This window comes from Elephas maximus, chromosome 16 (assembly GCF_024166365.1).
Source record: "Elephas maximus indicus isolate mEleMax1 chromosome 16, mEleMax1 primary haplotype, whole genome shotgun sequence".
NCBI lineage: Eukaryota > Metazoa > Chordata > Mammalia > Proboscidea > Elephantidae > Elephas > Elephas maximus.
This window is the reverse complement of record NC_064834.1, coordinates 27,379,936-27,399,614: the sequence shown is the minus strand read 5'-3', so window position 1 is coordinate 27,399,614 and position 19,679 is coordinate 27,379,936. Positions and strand designations below refer to the sequence as shown.

General features: G+C 37.7%; 1 protein-coding gene across 2 annotated transcripts; it reads left to right on the top strand.

Annotated features, from left to right (window-relative positions):
• The first annotated feature begins 58 nt into the window (after positions 1–58).
• CDK1 (cyclin dependent kinase 1) lies at positions 59–18,787 on the top strand. Of its 2 annotated transcripts, XM_049855698.1 has the most exons (9): positions 59–274; positions 3,330–3,391; positions 6,491–6,649; positions 10,983–11,139; positions 12,009–12,132; positions 13,266–13,436; positions 14,472–14,635; positions 14,761–14,902; positions 16,571–18,787. In XM_049855698.1, exons 3-9 carry the CDS (start codon positions 6,628–6,630, stop codon positions 16,667–16,669), a joined length of 879 nt encoding a protein of 292 aa, XP_049711655.1. In that variant the 5' UTR covers positions 59–274; positions 3,330–3,391; positions 6,491–6,627; the 3' UTR covers positions 16,670–18,787. The 2 variants fall into 2 exon arrangements, with proteins under 2 accessions (XP_049711655.1, XP_049711654.1); XM_049855697.1 differs by lacking the exon at positions 6,491–6,649 and having other exon boundaries at positions 61–274; positions 16,571–18,786.
• The last annotated feature ends 892 nt before the right edge of the window (positions 18,788–19,679 follow it).

The window sequence follows — 19,679 nt, the reverse complement described above, 5'->3', positions numbered from 1 at the left end:
GCCCGCCCTCCTGCTTCCTCTCCTGCCGCCGTTTCCTCTTTCTTTCGCGCTCTAGCCAGCGGGGAAAGCAGGCCCCAGCGTAACTGAGCTCTGATTGGCTCCTTTGAAAGTCTACGGGATACCTGATTGGTGGATCCGAGACCCTTTAGCGCGGAGAGTTTGAAACTGCGTTCACTTAGCTTCAAACCTGGATCCTGGAAGTTGAGGAGAGCGACGCGGACGTGGTAGCCGCTGCCGCCGCTGCCGCCGTCACCACCGCGGGATAATAAGCTGGGTAGAGTTGCAGGGGTCAGGGCCATGCCGACGGGGCGCGGACTTGGCAGGGGCTGGATCGGGGCTTCAGGAGGGGGAGTACTGAGGCATGAGGTGTTGTTTGGGGGCCCGGATTGTGTCTACGTGGCCCAGGCCTGGCCTCGGGGGGTGGGGGTAGGTAGGGCCTGGAGCTCGGGACCCGCGGCCTGAGCGTGTAAGCGACGCCGGGGCCCCACTTAAGGGGAGTCTAGGGGACATCCAGTCCTGAGTGGCTTACTCCGTGGAGGGTTGGGGCTGCCTTGGCTTCGGAATTCCAGGGTGGGACCGGGGTCGGCTGTTTTTAGGAAGGGGCTGCCTACCTGGTTGAGGAGGCTTTCTGGTTATAGTGCGAACAGAGTTGAAGCAATTTAACTGCACTTGTTCGAGGACGCTGAGCTCCCGTGGAGTGCCAGGCTCGGTCCCGGGTCCCGCGGTCGGGGCCTGCCTTCTGCGCACGCTCCGCTCGGGCTTCGAGGTGGGCCAGGTACCCGGGCCAGGTACCCACGCCGGGCACTCAACCCATCGGTCCAGAGAACCTGACCCGGTGGACTTCTGTACCTTCTCGGCCTTGCTGCACCCCACGGCCCTTGCCCACCCACACCTTACAAGGCGGCAGAGCCAGAGGGAACTTTTTAAGATTTGTTTTATACTTGTAGTTGTTGTCTACTATGGGATAGACAAAAAATGGAAAGAGTTTTTATTCAGAGCAAGGCAGTTTGCAAACTGGGAATTCCAGGGTCCTGCGGATTCTGAAATAAGTGATCCGAGTAGGAGACAGTTTAGAGAGTTTTTATAATACAAGGAACTTACGGTAAAAATTTAGTGATTGGTTAACATTTAGGTAATGGTGACAACATTGGGCAAGGATACATCTGATTGATAGATTACATACATTTCTAAAATTGCTTAAAAGTTAGAGTAATCGTTAAATTGGGTGCAGCTGGCCTTGAAGCACTCATGAGACCCTTCTTGGTGACTGCAGGGAGGACATGAGTAATTCTAAAGTTTATCTTGAGGAAGCATCTGTACTGAGAATTGTTTTGGAACTGGTTTTCTGAGCAGGGTGTATATTTTGAAACGTGTGTTTTTAGGCCTCTAATTAATTTTTATCTAGTGTTAACATTACTCATCGGCCCGTTTTGCTTCCTCTAAGGGACTCTGGAAGTCTCTGGACAGGAAGACTAAGCCTAGTGGGTACTCAGCTTCCTGCAGCTAATAGTGCTGAGCCTCAGGAGGGGCACTGGAGAGGCCTTCTAAAGCTGCTTGTTTTACTTAAAATTGTTACAACTGGAAGACCTGAGGAGGGTAATCGAAGCCAGCTTTGGAATTGTTAGTTTTTAAATATTTATTCGAAGTGAGCTCAACAGTTTTATCGTGCATTAGACGTATCACATCTGGTTATTGAGGAAAAATAATTGTCCTAAGTTCTCCGTTACAGTTTTATAAAATGAGAAATTCTTACAGTAAGCCCTCATGCCCAGTGTTGTGGAGTTTTGTTTATTCACAATGATTTACCCTACTACTTTCTGTTGTGATTTTTTTTTTTCCTGCGAAGGTGGGTGGAAGAAATAGAACGTCTAAGGATCAGCTGCTCAGTTGATCTTTTCATGCTTTTATCGTCAGTGATGGCTGAGTTAGAAAAAAATCAAAGTAATTCTGCTTTGGACTTCTGAAGTTATGTTTCATTGGCAAGCTTACCAGCTGAGGAAGTCTTGAGTGTCTGGTGGCCAGCAAATAAGCTTTTATTTATTTACTTACTTTTTTATATATATAGTATAGTTCCCCCGTGTACAATTCAGTGAGCGTGGTTAGATTCTTTGAGCTGAGCAACCGTTTTCACCCTCTTCTGAGTTGTTCCTCCCCCGTTGGCATAAACTCATTGCCCCCTAAGGTTCCTATCTAATCTTTGGAGTTACTGTTGTCAATTTAATCCCATATAGATAGTTCTTAAAAGAGCATAGTGCTGAGGCAGGCATTCTTTACTAGAAAAAGGTTAAACTCTTGTTTGGCTTTAAGAAGACTTCAGGGGATGTTTTTGGTTTAAGGTTTAAGGATTATCTCAGCAATAGTTTTGGATGTTGCATAGTGTGCAATTAGAAATTTATCTATGGGATGGTACTTTTCAGCTTTACCTTTCAGGGATGTTTCCTACTCTTGGAAAAAGTACTTTGAAAGACTTTTAATAGATGAGCAAGTCTGTGGATGTGACTGCTAAAAACAAAGCAGAAAGTTTAAAACTGCCACATGAGTAGCTATAAACACTTAGTTTTGGGGGCTCAAAACAATCTAATGGGTGAGCAGTCTGACCATATTTTAGCTCCCTACTCATGTCTTTTACAATTTTTTTCTTTTGAATTAACATCTTCATAAAAATGTAAAAAGCAGTACAAATTCAGTCAAATGACATTAGTTGCTGATACATTGGTATAATCTTGGCATACGCTGCTGCTCCTTAAAAGTGTTAAAGAGAACATACTCCTGGTTTTTGTTCGGGAAGGATGGACTTTACTTGTAAATCCATTAATTTGAGGGTTAATTTGATTAAGAAGGAGCTAAGTACTAGTATGGAATATATAAATACTTTCAATGTTTTAGATGCTAACAAAAAAAAAAACAAACTCATTGACATCGAGTCAGTTCTGACTCATGAAGACCCTGTACAACAGAGTGGAACTGCCCCTTAGGGTTTCCAAGGAGCTGCTGGTAGATTTGAACTGCTGACTTTCTGTTTAGTAGCCAAGCTCTAACCAGTGCACACCAGGGCTCCTTAGATGGTAAAGTGGGTGGGGAAGTCTTATTGCAGGTGTCCTTATCCTTGTAAATATTTTACATATAAATATTAAATAAGTATTGTAAGTATTAAAATAACTTACATAAAATATGTAAATATTTTAGTATAATAACTAACATTTGTGGAATACTTAATATAAAATGCACCAAACACTGCTAAATGTTTCACATATAGTGACGTAAAACCACCTTTTGAGTTAGTGGCCTGTAATCAAATCAGTCTCTTTTTTTTTTCCTTTTCATTTTAGGATCTACAGTACATATTGAGTAACTATGGAAGACTATACCAAAATAGAGAAAATTGGGGAAGGTGAGTGATTTCAATAATTAAGTTTTAAAATGATTTAACGATGCTACAACACCCATGGCATAAAGAAATGTAAATGTTTGTATAACTTAACCTCTAAGGTATCTTCCAATACTAATATTCATAAATTTAAACATTCTTTACATAATATACAATAACCTAAACATCACAAAATTATTCACATTTCTAGAGAATTAAACTCATTCTAATATATATGGTTCCTGATGGCTCCTCCCCAAAATATTAGTATTCTCCTAATACTAAACACTTAAGTAATATCTGGGAGCCCTGGTGGTGCAGTGGCTAAGAGCTCGGCTGCTAATCAAAAGGTCAGCAGTTGGAATCCACCAGCTGCTCCTTAGGAACCCCATGGGGCTGTCTTATTGTGTCATATAAGTAATGTTTGTGTTTTGAAAACACTATTGATAACTGTTATGTGGTGGGGGGAATTATATATTAATTTCATGTATATTTTTAGTCTTCTATACTTTGGAACCCTGGTGGCATAGTGGTTAACAGCTTGGCTGCTAACCAAAAGGTCAGCAGTTCGTATCTACAGCTGCTCCTTGGAAACCCTATGGGGCAGTTCTGCTCTGTCCTTTAGGGTTGCTATGAGTTGGAATCAACTGGAGGGCAATAGGTTTTTTTTGTTTTTTTATAGTTACATTTAAGGAGCTCTGGTGGTGCAATGGTTAATCGCTCACCTGCTAACAGAAAAGTCAGAGGCTGTTTGAATCCACCCAAAGCTCCACGGGAGAAAAGACATAGTGATCTGCTCCCCAAAAGATTAAACCAAACCTGATTCTGACTAGGAATCCCTATGGGGCAGTTCTGTCATTGGGGTTGCTATGAGTTGAAACCAACTCTACGGCACACTGCAACAACATAGTTTTGTTTAGGATGATAAATAATTTTACATAAGCTAAGTTAAAAAAAAACCCAAACCAAACCCAATGCCATTTGACTCATAGCGACCCCATAAGACAGAGTAGAACTGCCCCATACAGTTTCCAAGGAGCGCCTGGCAGATTTGAACTGCCGACCCTTTGGTTAGCAGCCGTAGCACTTAACCACTATGCTACCAGGGTTTCCAAGCTAAGTGGAGTGTAGTAATTAAATATTAAACTACTTTGAATACTTCTTAAATTAGCTACTCTGGGTTTAAATGAAGGAGCCCTGGTGGCACAAGGGTTGATAAGGTAACAGAAACCACAGCTGCTCCCCAGGAGAAGAGACTTCATGAAGATTACACACTAGGATACCCTCTGGGGCAGTTCTGTCATATAGGGTCATCTAGGGTCACACTTGAGTTGGAATCATACAACAACAGGTTTAAACGACTGTCATATGTATATGTTTAAGCTGTTGTGAACCCATTAACTTCTGTATGTAATCAGTTCTTTCTCTATAGTACTTTTGTTAAAGCTTTTAAAGAATGTTTTAGTATATGGCATAAGGGAAGGGTAAAAATATCCCTTTATCTATTTTCTTCTTCAAGAGGACATGTAAGTTTCTGTGTAGGAGTTTTGATATTAACATTCTAAACTCCAGGAACAAATGATAAAATTTTGATGAAATAATTTGCTATTAGGTCTTGTGTAAGTTCTGTTGAGACACATTCCCATCTATATTATTAGTAAGCTCAAAAACTCCAATGTACAAGGAATATTAAATAAGAGGAGGAATACTGACAGGAATTTAGTAAGATAATGGCAATGACAAGTTAGGGTGGTAGTTAGGTTGGAGATTTTTTTTTTTAATTGTACTTTAGATGAAGGTTTACAGAGCAAATTAGTTTTTCATTAAATAATTAATACACATATTGTTTTGTGACATTGGTTGCTAATCCCATGACATGTCAACACTCTCACCCTCTCGACCTTGGGTTTCCCGTTACCAGCTTTCCTGTCCCCTCCTGCCTTCTTGTCCCTGCCCCTGCACTGGTGTGCCCATTTAGTCTCATTTTGTTTTATGGGCCTGTTTAATCTTTGGCTGAAGGGTGAACCTCAGGAGTGACTTCAGTACTGAGTTAAAAGGGTGTCCGGGGGCCATACTCTCAGGGCTTCTCCAGTCTCTGTGAGACCACTAAGTCTTTTTTTGTAAGTTAGAATTTTGTTTTACATTTTACTCTAGTTCTGTCCAGATCTGTCTATTGTGATCCCTGTCGTAGCAGTCAGTGGTGGCAGCTGGGCACCATCTAGTTGAGCTGGACTCAGTCCGGTAGTAAAAAAAAAAATAAAAATTTTTTGAGGCTGTGGTAATTGTAATCCATTACTCCTTTGGACTAGTCTTTTCCCTTGTGTCTTTGGTTTTCTTCATTCTCCCTTCCTCCAGATGGGGCAGGACCGGTGGATTATTACAGATGGCCACTCACAAGCTTTTAAGACCCCAGATGCTACTCACCAAAGTAGGATGTAGAACATTTTTTTTATAAACTATGTTATATCAATTGAGCTAGATGTCCCCCAGTAATTTTTTTTTTTTAACTTGCAAATTTTATTTGTTGATTTCTTTTTTTAAGAAAAATATACCTATATACTTATACCTATTCTACTAAGCCAGTTTTGTAGCCGAAGTAAAAATAATTCTGACAGAACAAGGGGATACTACATCATTCAGAATTGGAAAAGTTATGCAGAGGGTTATATCCTTTCGCCTTACTCAATTTGTATGCCGAACAAAATAATCTGAGAAGCTATACTATGTATATGAAGAACACAGCATTGAGATTAGAAGAACACTCATTAACAGCCTGCAATATGTAGATGACACATTTGCTTGCCAAAAATGAAGACAACTTGAAACGCTTCCTGGTTGATTCAGTATGGATTACCCTTGAACATGAAAACTGAAATTCTCACAACTGGACCGGTAAACAACATCATAATAAATGGAGAAAAATAGAAGTTGTCAATGAGAACATTCTGCTTGGATCAGTGATCAATGTCCATGAAACAGCAGTGAAGAAATCAAATGATGTATTACATTGGGCAAATCTGCTGCAAAAGACCTCTTTTAAAGTGTTATAAGTGTTTTCTTTTTAAGGAAAGATGTCACTTTGATGACTAAGGTGTGCCTGACCCAAGTGATGGTCTTTTTCAGTTGCCTCATATGCATGTGGAAGCTGAACAGTGAAAAAGACAGAAGAACTGATGCATTCAAACTGTGGTGTTGGCGAAGAAAATACTATGGACTGCTAGAAAAATGAACAAATTAGTCTTAGAAGAAATACAACCAGAATGTTCCTTAGATGCAAGGACGGTGAGACTTGGGCTTGCTTGCTTTGGACACAGTATCAGGAAAGACCAATCACTAGAAAAGGATATTATGTTTAAGTAGAGGGTCGGTGAAAATGAGGGAAACACTCCATGAGATGGATTGACAGGGTAGCCGCAACACTGGACTCAAACATACCAATAGTCATGAAGATGGCATAGGACTGGGCAATGTTTCGTTCATGTGAGTCGGAGCCAACTTGACGGCAACTGACAACATCTGGCATAATGAAACCAGTATTAATGCAGACATAGACTATTGTACAGGATTTTTTGTTTTTAAAAAACAAAGCTTATTTAATATTTTACTAATGATCAAACTGCCTTTAATATTCTCAATAAAACAGTGGGTGATTTATCAGTGGTTTTTAGCTTTTCTTGAGATAATGCTGCCTCTGAAGACTGAGAAAAGATGAGCCCCTCTTCCATGGCACTCTAACACTTTTGAAATTGTGCTGATGCCACAGAAAGCAAGGGCTATTCAGCAACATTTTACATACAGTTAATGGGCTCCCAAAATTGTCCAACTCCAGTGTAAGAAACCTTTAATTAGGGGATTAAGCACAGCCAGTCCATCACATTACTATTGCTACCTCCATTCTCAGTAGCCGCACCCCTACCATAGGATCTCCTTATAGGGATATTGTTGCTCATAGTCTGAAGTCCACATACCGGAGTCAGGCCATTTAGTAGTGTTCGCATAAACTTCCTAATGGGTGAGAGGCTTTCCTACTGTGTAGCAAATAATGTAAACTGTTCTCTCACAAAAAATGTGGCCTATCACGTAAAAAGACCAGACTTACTGGTCTGACTGAGACTAGAGGAACCCTCAAAGACATGGCCCCCGTGCTTTCTGTTAACCCAGAACTAAAACTATTCCTGAAGCCAAAGATTAGACTGGGCTGTAAAACAATACTGGTGAAAGTGCTTCTTAATTCAAGCAGATACACGAGACTAAATGGGCAGCTCCTGTCTGGAGATGGACATGGGAAACCCCGGGTAGAAAGGGGAAGTGTGCTGTCAAATAGGTACTGCAACTAGTGTCACATAACAATATGTGTATAAATTTTTGTATGAGAAATTAACTTGAGCTGTAAACTCACCTAGAGCACAATTGAAAAAAATGTGGTCTGTTTTTTTTACCCATTCTTTTCTGGGTAAAGAGAGCCAACTATTTATTTATTTATTTTTTTGATTGTGCTTTAAGCAAAAGTTTACAATTCAAGTCAGTTTCTCATACAAAAACTTATACACACATTGTTATGTGACCCTAGTTGCTCTCTCTATAATGTGGCAGCACACTCCTCTCCTCCCTGTATTTCCTGTGTCCATTCAGCCAGCCCCTATACCCTTCTGCCTTCTCATCTTGCCCCCGGATAGGAGCTGCCCATTCACTCTCATGTATCTACTTGAGCCGAGAAGCATACTCTTCACCAGTATCATTTTATGTCTATAGTCCAGTCTAATCTTTGTCTGAAGAGTTGGCTTCGGGAATGGTTTTAGTTCTGGGCTAACAGAGTCTGGGGACCATGTCTTCTGGCGTCCCTCCAGTCTGTCAGACCATCAAGTCTGGCCTTTTTACTAGAATTTGAGTTCTACAGCCCAGTTTTCTCCCACTCCATCAGGGACTCTCTGTTGTGTTCCCTGTCAGGACGGTCATTGATAGTAGCTGGCTACCATCTAGTTCTTCTGTCTCAGGCTGATGGAGTTTTTGGTTTGTGTGGCCCTTTCTATCTCTTAGGCTCATATTTTCCTTATGTCTTTGGTGTTCTTCATTTTCCTTTGCCCTAGGTGGGTAGAGACCAATTGATGCGTCTTAGATGGCCACTTGCTACCATTTATGACCCCAGATGCCACCCTCCGAAGTGGGATGCAGAATGTTTTCTTAATAGATTTTATTATGCCAGCTGACCTAGATGTCCCCTGAAACCATGGTCCCCAAGCCCCCTCCCCTGCTACGCTGGCCTTCTAAGCATTTGGTTTATTTAAGAAACTTCTTTGGTTTGGTTTAGTCCAGTTGTGCTGACCTCTCCTGTATAGTGTGTTGTCTTTCCCTTCACCTAAATTAGTTACTGTTTACTAGCTAAGTAGTGAATACCCCCTTCCTCCCTCCCCCTCCGTAACCATCAAAGAATATTTTCTTCTCTGTTTAAACTATTTCTTGAGTTCTTATAATAGCCGTCTTGTACAATATTTGTCCTTTTGCAGCTGACTAATTTCACTCAGCATAATGCCTTCCAGATTCCTCCAAGTTATGAAATGTTTCACGGATTCATCGTTCTTTATCAATGCATAGTATTACATACCATAGTTTTATTTATCCATTCATCCATTGATGGGCATCTTGGTGGCTTCCATCTTTTTGCTATTGTAAGCAGTGCTGCAGTGGACATGGATGTGCATATATCTGTTCGTGTGGTGGCTCTTATTTCTCTAGGATATATTCCAAGGAGTGGAACTGCTGGATCGTGTGGTAGTTCTATTTCTGGCTTTTTAAGGAAGCACCAAATCGATTTCCAAAGTGGTTGTACCATTTCACATTCCCACCAGCAGTGTATGAGTGTTCCAGTCTCTGCACAACTTCTCCAACATTTATTTTGTGTTTTTTTTGTATTAATGCTAGCCTCGTTGGCGTGAGATGGTATCTCATTGTAGTTTTAAAATTTGCAGTTCTCTAATGGCCAATGATCGGGAGCATCTCCTCATATGTCTGTTAGCCGCCTGAATGTCTTTGGTGAAGTGCCTGCTCATATCCTTTGCCCTTTGCCCATTTTTTAATTGGGTTATTTGTCTTTTTGTTGTTCAGGTTTTGCAGTGTCTTGTAGATTTTAGAGATTAGACGCTGATTGGATTTGTTGTAGCCAAAATTTTTCTCCCAGCCTGTAGGTTGTCTTTTTATTCTTTTGGTGAAGTCTTTGGATGAGGATAAGTATTTGATTTTTAGGAGCTCCCAGTTATCTAGTTTCTCTTCTGGTGTTTGTGCATTGTCAGTAATGCTTTGTATACGGTTTATGCCATGTATTAGGGCTCCTAGCATTGTCACTATTTTTTCTTCCATGATCTTTGATCCATTTTGAGTTCGTTTTTGTGCATGGTGCGAGGTGTGGGTCTTGTTTCATTTTTTTTGCAGATGGATATGCAGTTATCCCAGCACCATTTGTTAAAAAAGACTGTCTTTTCCCCATGTAACTGTTTTGGGGACTTTGTCAAATATCAGCTGCTCATATAGGTGGATGATTTTACGTCTAGATTCTCATTTCTGTCCCATTGGTCTATGTGTCTGTTGTTGTACCAGTACCAGGCTGTTTTGACCACTGCAATAGTATAATAGGGTCTAAAATCAGGTCGTGTGAGGCCTCCCACTTTGTTCTTCTTCAGTAATGCTTTACTTATCCACAGTCTCTTCCCTTTCCATATGAAGTTGGTGATTTGTTTCTCCATCTCATTAAAAAATACCATTGGAATTTGGATCAGGATTGCATTGTATCTATAGATCACTTTGGGTAGAATAGACATTTTCACAATGTCGGGTCTTCCTATCCATGAGCAAGGTATGTTTTCCACTTATGTAAGCCTCTTTTGGTTTCTTGCAGTAGTGTCTTATAGTTTTCTTCGTATAAGTTTTTTACTTCTCTGGTTTGATTTATTCCTAAGTGTTTTATCTTCTTGGGGGCTATTGTAAATGGTATTGATTTGGTGATTTCCTCTTCAAAGTTTTCTTTGTTGGTGTAGAAGAATCCAACTGATTTTTGTATGTTTATCTTGTATCCTGATACTTTGCTGAACTCTTCTATTAGTTCCAATAGTTTTCTTGTAGGTTCTTTAGGGTTTTCTGTGTGTAAGATCATATCTGCAAATAGAGATGTGAGTGAGTAAGTATTTTCAGGTATATATACAAGTGTTTTCAAAAGCATACAGAACTCTATGTAGAATTTTTCAAACGTATGCTATTATTATTTCCTGAGTCCAAATCTTTACTTTGCATTTTATGCCTACTTTATTTATTGTTGAGTAAAATTTCTGATAGGAGATAAATTCCAATTTGCAAAGCATTCATTTCTCTAAAATATACTGGGAAATTAATGGTAATTGAAGTATGTGGGAAATGTGATGAATACATGAATTTTATTTCTAAACAATGCTTGTGATAGGTTGTAGTTAACCTCAATTTTTGGGGGGAAACCATGAGGGTATAATTCTTAGTAGATCTCATGTGGCTACAGCAAACGTTACTATCACGTGACATCTATTGTATTCAAAAATTTTAGACATTTTTAGTTTTGTGGGAGTATCACAAATATTTACTTTGTCTGTTACAGGTACCTATGGAGTTGTGTATAAGGGTAGACACAAAACTACAGGTCAGATTGTAGCCATGAAGAAAATCAGACTAGAAAGTGAAGAAGAAGGGGTTCCTAGTACTGCAATTCGAGAAATTTCTCTGTTAAAGGAACTTCGTCATCCAAATATAGTCAGGTATGGCATAATATCTGAATTTAAGACATTTTCTGTTTACCATTTCAAATGAGAATTTCAACGTGGGGATTTTTACATTTGCTTAATATCTGATGTAACTGCTGAGCAGAATAGAAATCTACTATTTTTTGTTAGTTAAAGATGATGGGTATGGATAAAGGAGAATAGGCTGTTAAAGCAGGAGCAGAGTTAGAGGTGGTTGGTGACATGAATTAGTACTTAGGGCTAGAAAATTGAAGCCAGTTGACAACAGGAGAAAAGGAAGCCCATTTTAGAGAGTCTTCAGTTCTCTCTCTCCCAGGCTGGAAGCTCTAGTTTCCTAAACACTCAATTCTTAATTGAGTTCTAAGACAGGTAGCTAGGTCAGGTGGAAAAAAAAATTTTTTTTTTTTCCCCTTTCATTCAAAGAACTAGGATTGGTATTTTGGGGAGTTGTCTTCCTAACAGCTGAAGTTAGAGTTTAATTGCATTTTTCTGTGGGTGGGAATGGGGAACAGCTGTTAAGTCAGATATCACTTTAAATTTTATTTCTATAGTTTATTTCAATGGAAAGCCAAGCTCTGAGCAACATGCAGACAACTCAGAAGTGTTCTCTTGTAATACAGGTTAAAGGTTGGCACCTTTTGTATAAGGAGATTTTATTTTAAATTCCTGCCCTGAGATTCCTTTCTCAAACTCTGCTTTTATATTAGGGCTTTATCTATTAGGGAAGCTTTCCTAAAATGATGTGTTTGTTTTCATGGTAAGTTTCTTATAGCACTATTTTTTGTAAGATAGCCACTGCAAATTTAGGGAAGTATTTTAATTTTGTGGAAGAGAGGTTAAATATATTTGCTAGATTTTTTTCATGTAATTGTTTTATTCTTCAGTCTTCAAGATGTGCTTATGCAGGACTCCAGGTTATATCTCATCTTTGAATTCCTTTCCATGGATCTCAAAAAATACTTGGATTCTATCCCTCCTGGTCAGTTCATGGATTCTGCACTTGTTAAGGTAACAAGTCTACATAATTGTATTAGTATTTATGCCCTTGTGAACTTAAGGGATCTACTGAATATAGATAGTCTATGTGTTTAGTGAGAATAGACATTAGAAAGTAGAATGAGGAACTGAACAGTTTTCTTCCTATACAGGTAGTCTATAGATTAAGATTGCTAACAGTTACCCCTTAAATTGCTGGGTAGTGCTTCTACTTAAGTACAATGAAAAGTAGTACCTGAGCTAACAGTACTGGTAGATTTGTGTTATGTCGTTTTTTTCCACATTGCTAGTCATTCCAATTGGTTAGTTTTGTGTATTATTTTATGTCAATATTGTTACTATAATTTCTGTAATAATCATGTTACTTCAAATGTCAAATATATTGGCAACAAAGGCCTTGTAAAACATTTATCTCTGAATTGCCTAACAGCATTTTATGATAATTGTATTCATTTTAATATCCTCTTTGCCATTTCTTTTGAAATCTGTGACTGTTGTTTCCAGAGAGAAAATTAATGTGTAAGTAAAGATGGAAGTGGAAAAGACCAACCTTATTCAAGATAGAGGCCCCTGGGTAACACGGGTGGCTTGCTGTCAGGGTAAAGGTTGACAGTTCAGACCCACACAGTGGTAACATGGAAGAAAGGCCTAGCAATCTGCTGTTAACGATTGCAGCCAAGAAAACCCTATGGAGCAGTTCTACTCCATACCATTGGACTGCCATGAGTAAGAATTGACTCAATGGCAACGAATTTAGGATTTGTTGTTTTTTGTTTGTTATTCAAGATAGAAATGGAGTTGGTATACGTATCAAGAACAAAGTTCCAGAAACTTTCTATACAGAAAACTAACTTGTGGCTTAGGGTCAGGGCCTGAAAATTAAGCAAAAAGTAAAAGAAGACTAAACGGGTTCACATGGATATAGATGTCCATAACTTGAATATCTTTGTCTTGGGCATACAAACATGATATTATATAGAGTTGGATTTCATATTCCCAGATGCTTCTTGTTAGTCTCAAATGGCCTGAAAACGTTTTTTTTTTAAATTAAATTATTTGATTTCTAATGGCTTTAAAAATGAACCCACTGAGATTATTTTGGAAATCATGTGTGATTGTTTCTAATTTATATTTTGTTTTTCCAGAGTTATTTGTACCAAATCCTACAGGGCATTGTGTTTTGTCACTCTAGAAGAGTTCTTCACAGAGACTTAAAACCTCAGAATCTACTGATTGATGACAAAGGAACAATCAAACTGGCTGATTTTGGCCTTGCCAGAGCTTTTGGAATACCTATTAGAGTATATACACATGAGGTAAGTGTTTTTTTTTTTTTTTTTTGGTGCTTTTGCGTATGTGATTACTGGATTGTTTTCTATATTTGTTTGTTAAGTCACAAAAGAAATAATAAAGATTTTCATGCTGCCAGTATTGATTTATTGCCTCTCAGTTCCAAAATTACTTTCCACTGCACGTTATGTGAAAATGGAACTGAGACCTTTGAATGTTTTCCTTCGTCAGCTGGTGTGATGTTAAGCTTTGGGGTGCTGGAGAAACATTGCAGGAGGTAGTGGCTTTTCTTTTTTTTTTTTTTTTAAATATTCTCATTATTATGCCCAGTACCTTGTTACTCCAATTCCGTGTTATATTCAATAATAATTCTTTGTATTAAGTTTCCTGTTCACATTACCGTGTGGTTTATTTATCCTGATTGGATCTTCACTGATACACACTCACATTGGTTAAAAGACATGTTTTGTTGTTCAAGGGATACTACCTCAGATACATTTAGAAGCCACCAAACATATGTTTCATCAGTGTTATTGATGATGTGACATTTCATATGATATTTCTCTGGGAAATGGAGTGTTGATTGGGATAGTAAAAGATTATGGGAAAAATGTCTTCCAAAGGCTGTCCCCAGGTCAAAGTGTAACATTGCTCATCTGATCAGATGTCTTGCCTTTTTTCTATTATCCCTTTTTATGTTCTCTCCCATGGCTATAAATAATTTGGTTCCCATTGGTTTAAACAAAGGATATTTACTACCTTTGTTCTGTAGACAGACAGTAAACTTCAAGTTACTGGTTATCATTTTAGCATGTAAACAGTACCTGTACTTTGAATAATGTCAACTCCAAATCCATAATCAACAAGGTGTTTTTTGAAAAGTTATGGCTCAGTCTCACTGTTCTTTTACTCTCTTTTTTTTTTCCCCCTTAATGAATAAAAAAATAGAACTTAGAAAATGAAATACTTATCTTTAACTTAATATTTTGTGTATAGTTAACTGAGTGAGGACCATCCAAGTAAAATCTAATATTTAGCTAATTTACTGTGTTTTATGCTAGGTAGTAACTCTCTGGTATAGATCTCCAGAAGTATTGCTGGGGTCAGCTCGCTATTCGACTCCAGTTGACATTTGGAGTATAGGCACCATATTTGCAGAATTAGCAACTAAGAAACCACTTTTCCATGGGGATTCAGAAATTGATCAACTCTTCAGAATTTTCAGGTATTTTTGTTTTATACCTAAGGTTTAAAAATTTTTTTAAGTTTAATAATAATAAAGGCAATGTATGTACAACAATGACTTTATATTTATGCTTTAGTTATATTTTGTTTTGCTATGGTTTTTAGAGCTTTGGGTACTCCCAATAATGAAGTGTGGCCAGAAGTGGAATCTTTACAGGACTATAAGAATACATTTCCCAAGTGGAAACCGGGAAGCCTAGCATCCCATGTCAAAAACTTGGATGAAAATGGCTTGGATTTGCTCTCGGTAAGGAGTGCCTTTTATACTTTAACATTATTAATGAATGATTCCGAATGTACTCAGTCCTTTTACTTAGGAAAGGGGAAGAAAACCAACATTTATTGAGCTAGGCACATAACTTATGTCTTTTATGTCTATTGTATTACTGGCTCCATTTTAGCTATCAAGAAACACTAGCGTTTTAAGAAAATTTAGCATTAGTTTTGTTTTTATTGATAGGTAGCTGTGGAGTCTTTGGAGGAGAGGCCAGGGTTAAGTTGCTGAGCTTTACTGACCTTCCTTTCCAGTTTGTTTTTGCTGTGTTGGTTTTTGGTCTCTATTTACTCCTAAGGCCCTTATTTAGCTTATTCTCGACATAGGTGCTTTCCTTGTTGCTTGATATTTTCAGTTCTTGAAGCCTTTTATTGCATGAACTCCATTTCTCACTTTGTGCCTAGTGTCTACATCAGAAAGAGTAAAACTAACGTAATTCTTAAAAATCTTTCCCTTCTATTATATTGCCTTTCCTACCTACCATTTATTTTCTTTAAAAACAAATGCTGTTAGAATTAAAATGATTGCCCTGGGCTTGCTTAGGGAGGTTTGTCAGTATTGTTAGGGAGATTGTCAGTATTGTTGATTTGATTCAAAGGCCCTTCCACATTCTGGGCTCAGTCTGCCTTTATAACTTATATAATTCTTGAACACAAAGACTTTCACTTCAATTAATGAAATAAAAATCAGGTACTGTAAATCAGTTTCTCAACCTAGTCAAATGTTGACTTTGGCCAGAAAATTTTTTGTTGCTGTTCTGTGCATCGTAGGATATTTAGCAGCATCCCAGGCCTCTGCCATAACGATAGACCCCCCACAAGGGACAACCACTACTAATCATAAATTAGACTTGGTTTCAAATTTTAGTTTTACCACTCCCAGCTCTGTGAATTGGGTCAGGTTACCTAAGCTCCTTGAACCTCAGTATCCTCATTTGTAAAATGGGACTAATTTCTACTGTTTGTTGTGAGAATTAAATTGCATGATATATGTAAAGCTCAAATGGTAACTTGTTAGTAAAAGTATCTCTAGTATGTTTGTCAATTAGACTTTTTAAAGATCATAGTAAACTTTATTTAGCTTTTCCTTGTGATGTTTAAAATTAACTTTAATACTGGGTGTCTCAACTATAATTCATTCAGTGACTCATTTTTAGCTGTGTTTATAACACATTGTTCTCTGGACTTTTTTTTATTTGGAACTACATCAATTTTTTATTTGAAGCTACATCAGAAGCCACTATAGTTAATTGCCACCATTTCAAGAATGTTGTAAATAACTCAGATGGGCATTTAATTATCAAAGTAAATGTGATTAACTAGATAACCTTTTTTTCCTAAATTCGTGTCTTGATTTTAAAGCTATCTGAATGGTTTTGTCTTACCATAATTTATAACAAAAAGCGGTTACTGAGGTATCTCTGATTTGAGGAGTAGATTCTTCTACAGCTCGAGGGTGAAATGAAGAATGAGATGTGGTTTAGTTTTGAACCTAATGGAAATGTCCATTTAGTAGATTTCCACTGTTATTAGCTTACTGCTTATTGGTAGATAAGTTAAGGATTTACAAAGATGTTTTTAACTGGTTCATTTCCTAAATAAATAAAAAGTTCATTTCTTTTTCTTTTTTTTATTTCCCCAGAAAATGTTAGTCTATGATCCTGCCAAACGGATTTCTGGCAAAATGGCACTGAATCATCCATACTTTAATGATTTGGACAATCAGATTAAGAAGATGTAGCTTTCTGACAAAAAGTTTCCATGTGTTGTATCAAAAACAGATAGTCATACTTTTACTGTTAACTCTCTATTTTTGTCTTGTGTACTTTGTTGTAAAACTCAAGCTGTACTTCATCTTCTAATTTCAAAAGTGTAACTTAAAAATGTAAATATTGTTCTATATGAATTTAAATATAATCTGTATATGTGTGTAGATATCCCTGTAACAACTGTTGGTTACTGCAATAAAATTATAAATCTAGTATTGATGTCAGGAATCAAGACAAATTTGAGTTGGCTTAAATCATCTCAATCCGTACGGCAGTCCTGTTTTCCTGGAGTTTCACAAGTTGGAGCTAGTAAAATTTAGGAGAATGTGTTCACAAGTTCAAGTTTATAATGCTCTGAAGTATTTTTATGCTCTGAACGTTAAATTTTCATGTCAGTTCCTTTCCATGTGGTAACTGTACAACCTGCCTAAAGAATTTATTTCTACTGGCATTTCAGTTTGGGACCATTTATGTTTAAGCATTCAGAATGAGAAAACTATCCAGATATGGGAAATGATGCTAAATTTATAGGAGTTAGTTCGGTGAATAATAAAACCAACTCAAGGAATGCCAAAGTTTTTTTCCAAGTTTTACTGTCAAAGATCAAGGTCTGTCTACAGCAGGGAAGAACAATTTTGAAAATTTATGAACTACCCTATTTTTAGTTAGGTTACAAAAGCTATTTTTCTAAGTGAATTCTCACGCATTGGTCAGAGGTAATAACTATATGTAGGAGTTGCTTATCTTGGTTTCAAAAGTCTGACTTAAAACTATTTGCAGGTTTTGGCATAGTGTTTATTAACAGCCTTTAAAAAGATTCCAAGCTACAAGTGTTAGCTGAAACCACTAGCCTCAGGAATTAAATTGTTTTATAATGCTGCTCGTTGTGATTCTGACCTATAAGGAGCCTATTTTAAATTATAAGCAGCCTATTTTAAATTATCTGCTAAAGTTGAGAAATGTCTATAAAAATAATTCATTGGTGTGTACGCCTCTATTCCCTCTATTTTTCTTCCTGGTTACATGTGGCTAGAATGGGTATTCTTGTGTTGATTCTTAGACCCAATTGATTAGGTATGTATGGGTGATCTACCTGATTCATGTTAATCAAATCCCTTCTCTTGGACTTTGCCCTCTGTAGGCAAAAGTGTGGGTTAGTCTCTTGACCATAGGTATATAAAACGTGAGGTTTTAGCTGTATGGTCCTAGGGTATTTAATGGAAGCCAGTCTGTGATAAGAGAATGCAGAGCCTGGATGGACAATGAAGTAGTTTGGGGCTGGATTGTGGAGTGCTGTTAAGATAATTGTAGTGGGAATTTGGTAAATAAAAGGTCACGAAAAAGATTTGAGAGGCTGGTGGCAATGGCATGGCAGTCACTACTTCTGATTTTGTGTCTTTGGGCAAATCAATACCTACAGACTTGTGTTTCCACTGCTCAAGTGAGTTGTTGAACTAGATCTGGTTTTCAAATTGTGGATTGTAATCCTTTACTGGTTCAGGACCAGCACTCACCAAAAAAAAAAAGAAGTTCAGTAGAAATTGACAGTGCATCCTATGTAGTTAAATATACTATCTTGACTTCAAGATAATTTTTGTTTCGGTAATATATACATCCATGTGTGTTACCAATGTTTGCAGCGTTGTGACTATGGTACAGAAGCAGTATGCAACCTCACTGCCCTTGAGGCATGGAATCAGAATTGTTTGAAAATAATAATGCATCAATTTAGAACGGACTTGGTTATCCTACTATTCATCCTGCTCCAAGTATTTGTGTACTATTTGTGTAGAGTGTATCAATTCAGTGACTAGATGAAAAGGCTACTGAATTGGGGTTTCATGCATATTATTTGTGCTATGGTGCTTCTAATTAATTTTTAAGTGCAAGTTGTCTTTAGGGCCATGGTTCTTAATCTGTTGTACACTAGAAACACCTGGGGGCTAACTGTTGCCTTGCCCTGAACAAATGATTTTGAAATTGGGAAATGTACCCCAGGAATCTATGTTTCAAAAGCTTCACTAGGTGATCCTAACGTAGCCAGTTATCACCAGCTGGTGATGAGTTTTAACAACTTTAGGACCTATATCTGGTTTTAATTGTCTTAAAACTTAGGTTATTTATCAGCCTCAGAAATGCAATATACCTGTTCTATTTTTGTTTCAGTCTGTACTCTTTTTAGTTGGGGAGAAAGATCTATATTTCATCACCAATGTAAGGTTTTCATATAGTTGCTCATAACACCGCTCTAGAGGAAATCTTAACATGGTCCTTAATCTCTAAAAAAAAAAAAAAAAAGGTTTTTCTCCCTTATTTTTGAAATTAAAATACAGAGGCAATTATGATAGAGAAATTAATACATAATGTATAATAAAACCTTACTAATTTATATGTTGGTATGGCGTATGTGAATTGACTATTTTGGAAGAATGATAGTATTTTTAGAATTGTTAAGAAAATGGCCCAACGAAAAGTCTTTTGGACTTAATCTGACCAGGGACGCAACAGATGGTCCCAGATAGAATGAGAAAAATGTAGAACAAAACTCAGATTCTTAAAAAAGACCAGACTTACTGGACCAGTGTTACTAGAGGAACCCCTGAGACTACCGCCCTAAGATACCCTTTAAACTTTGTACTGAAACCACTTCCAGTGGTCACCCTCCAGCTAAATAACAGATTGGCTCATAAAATAATATCACCCATGAGTACTGTGCTCCTTTAAAAAATCATCTATATGAAACCAAACGGTAAGCATTTACCCTCAAGCAAAGATGAGAAAGTAAGGGAGGGGGCAGGGAAGCTAAATTAATGGAAACAGCCACAGCTGAAATGAGAATGTTAACTGAAAGATGTAACTAATGTCACTGAGCAATGTGTATCAAGATTTTAAATGGGAACCTAGTTTGCTAGGTAAACTTATACTAAAAATACAATATTATTTTAATAAAAAGGTCTTCTGGGGACTTAGAATAAGGTTAAA

Coding starts and splice junctions, on each gene's coding strand:
- CDK1 (XM_049855697.1), top strand. CDS start 3,355: ATGGAAGACTATACCAAAATAGAGAAAATTGGGGAAG. Junction 11,140..12,008: donor CGTCATCCAAATATAGTCAG/GTATGGCATAAT, acceptor TTTATTCTTCAG/TCTTCAAGATGTGCTTATGC. Junction 12,133..13,265: donor TGGATTCTGCACTTGTTAAG/GTAACAAGTCTA, acceptor TTGTTTTTCCAG/AGTTATTTGTACCAAATCCT.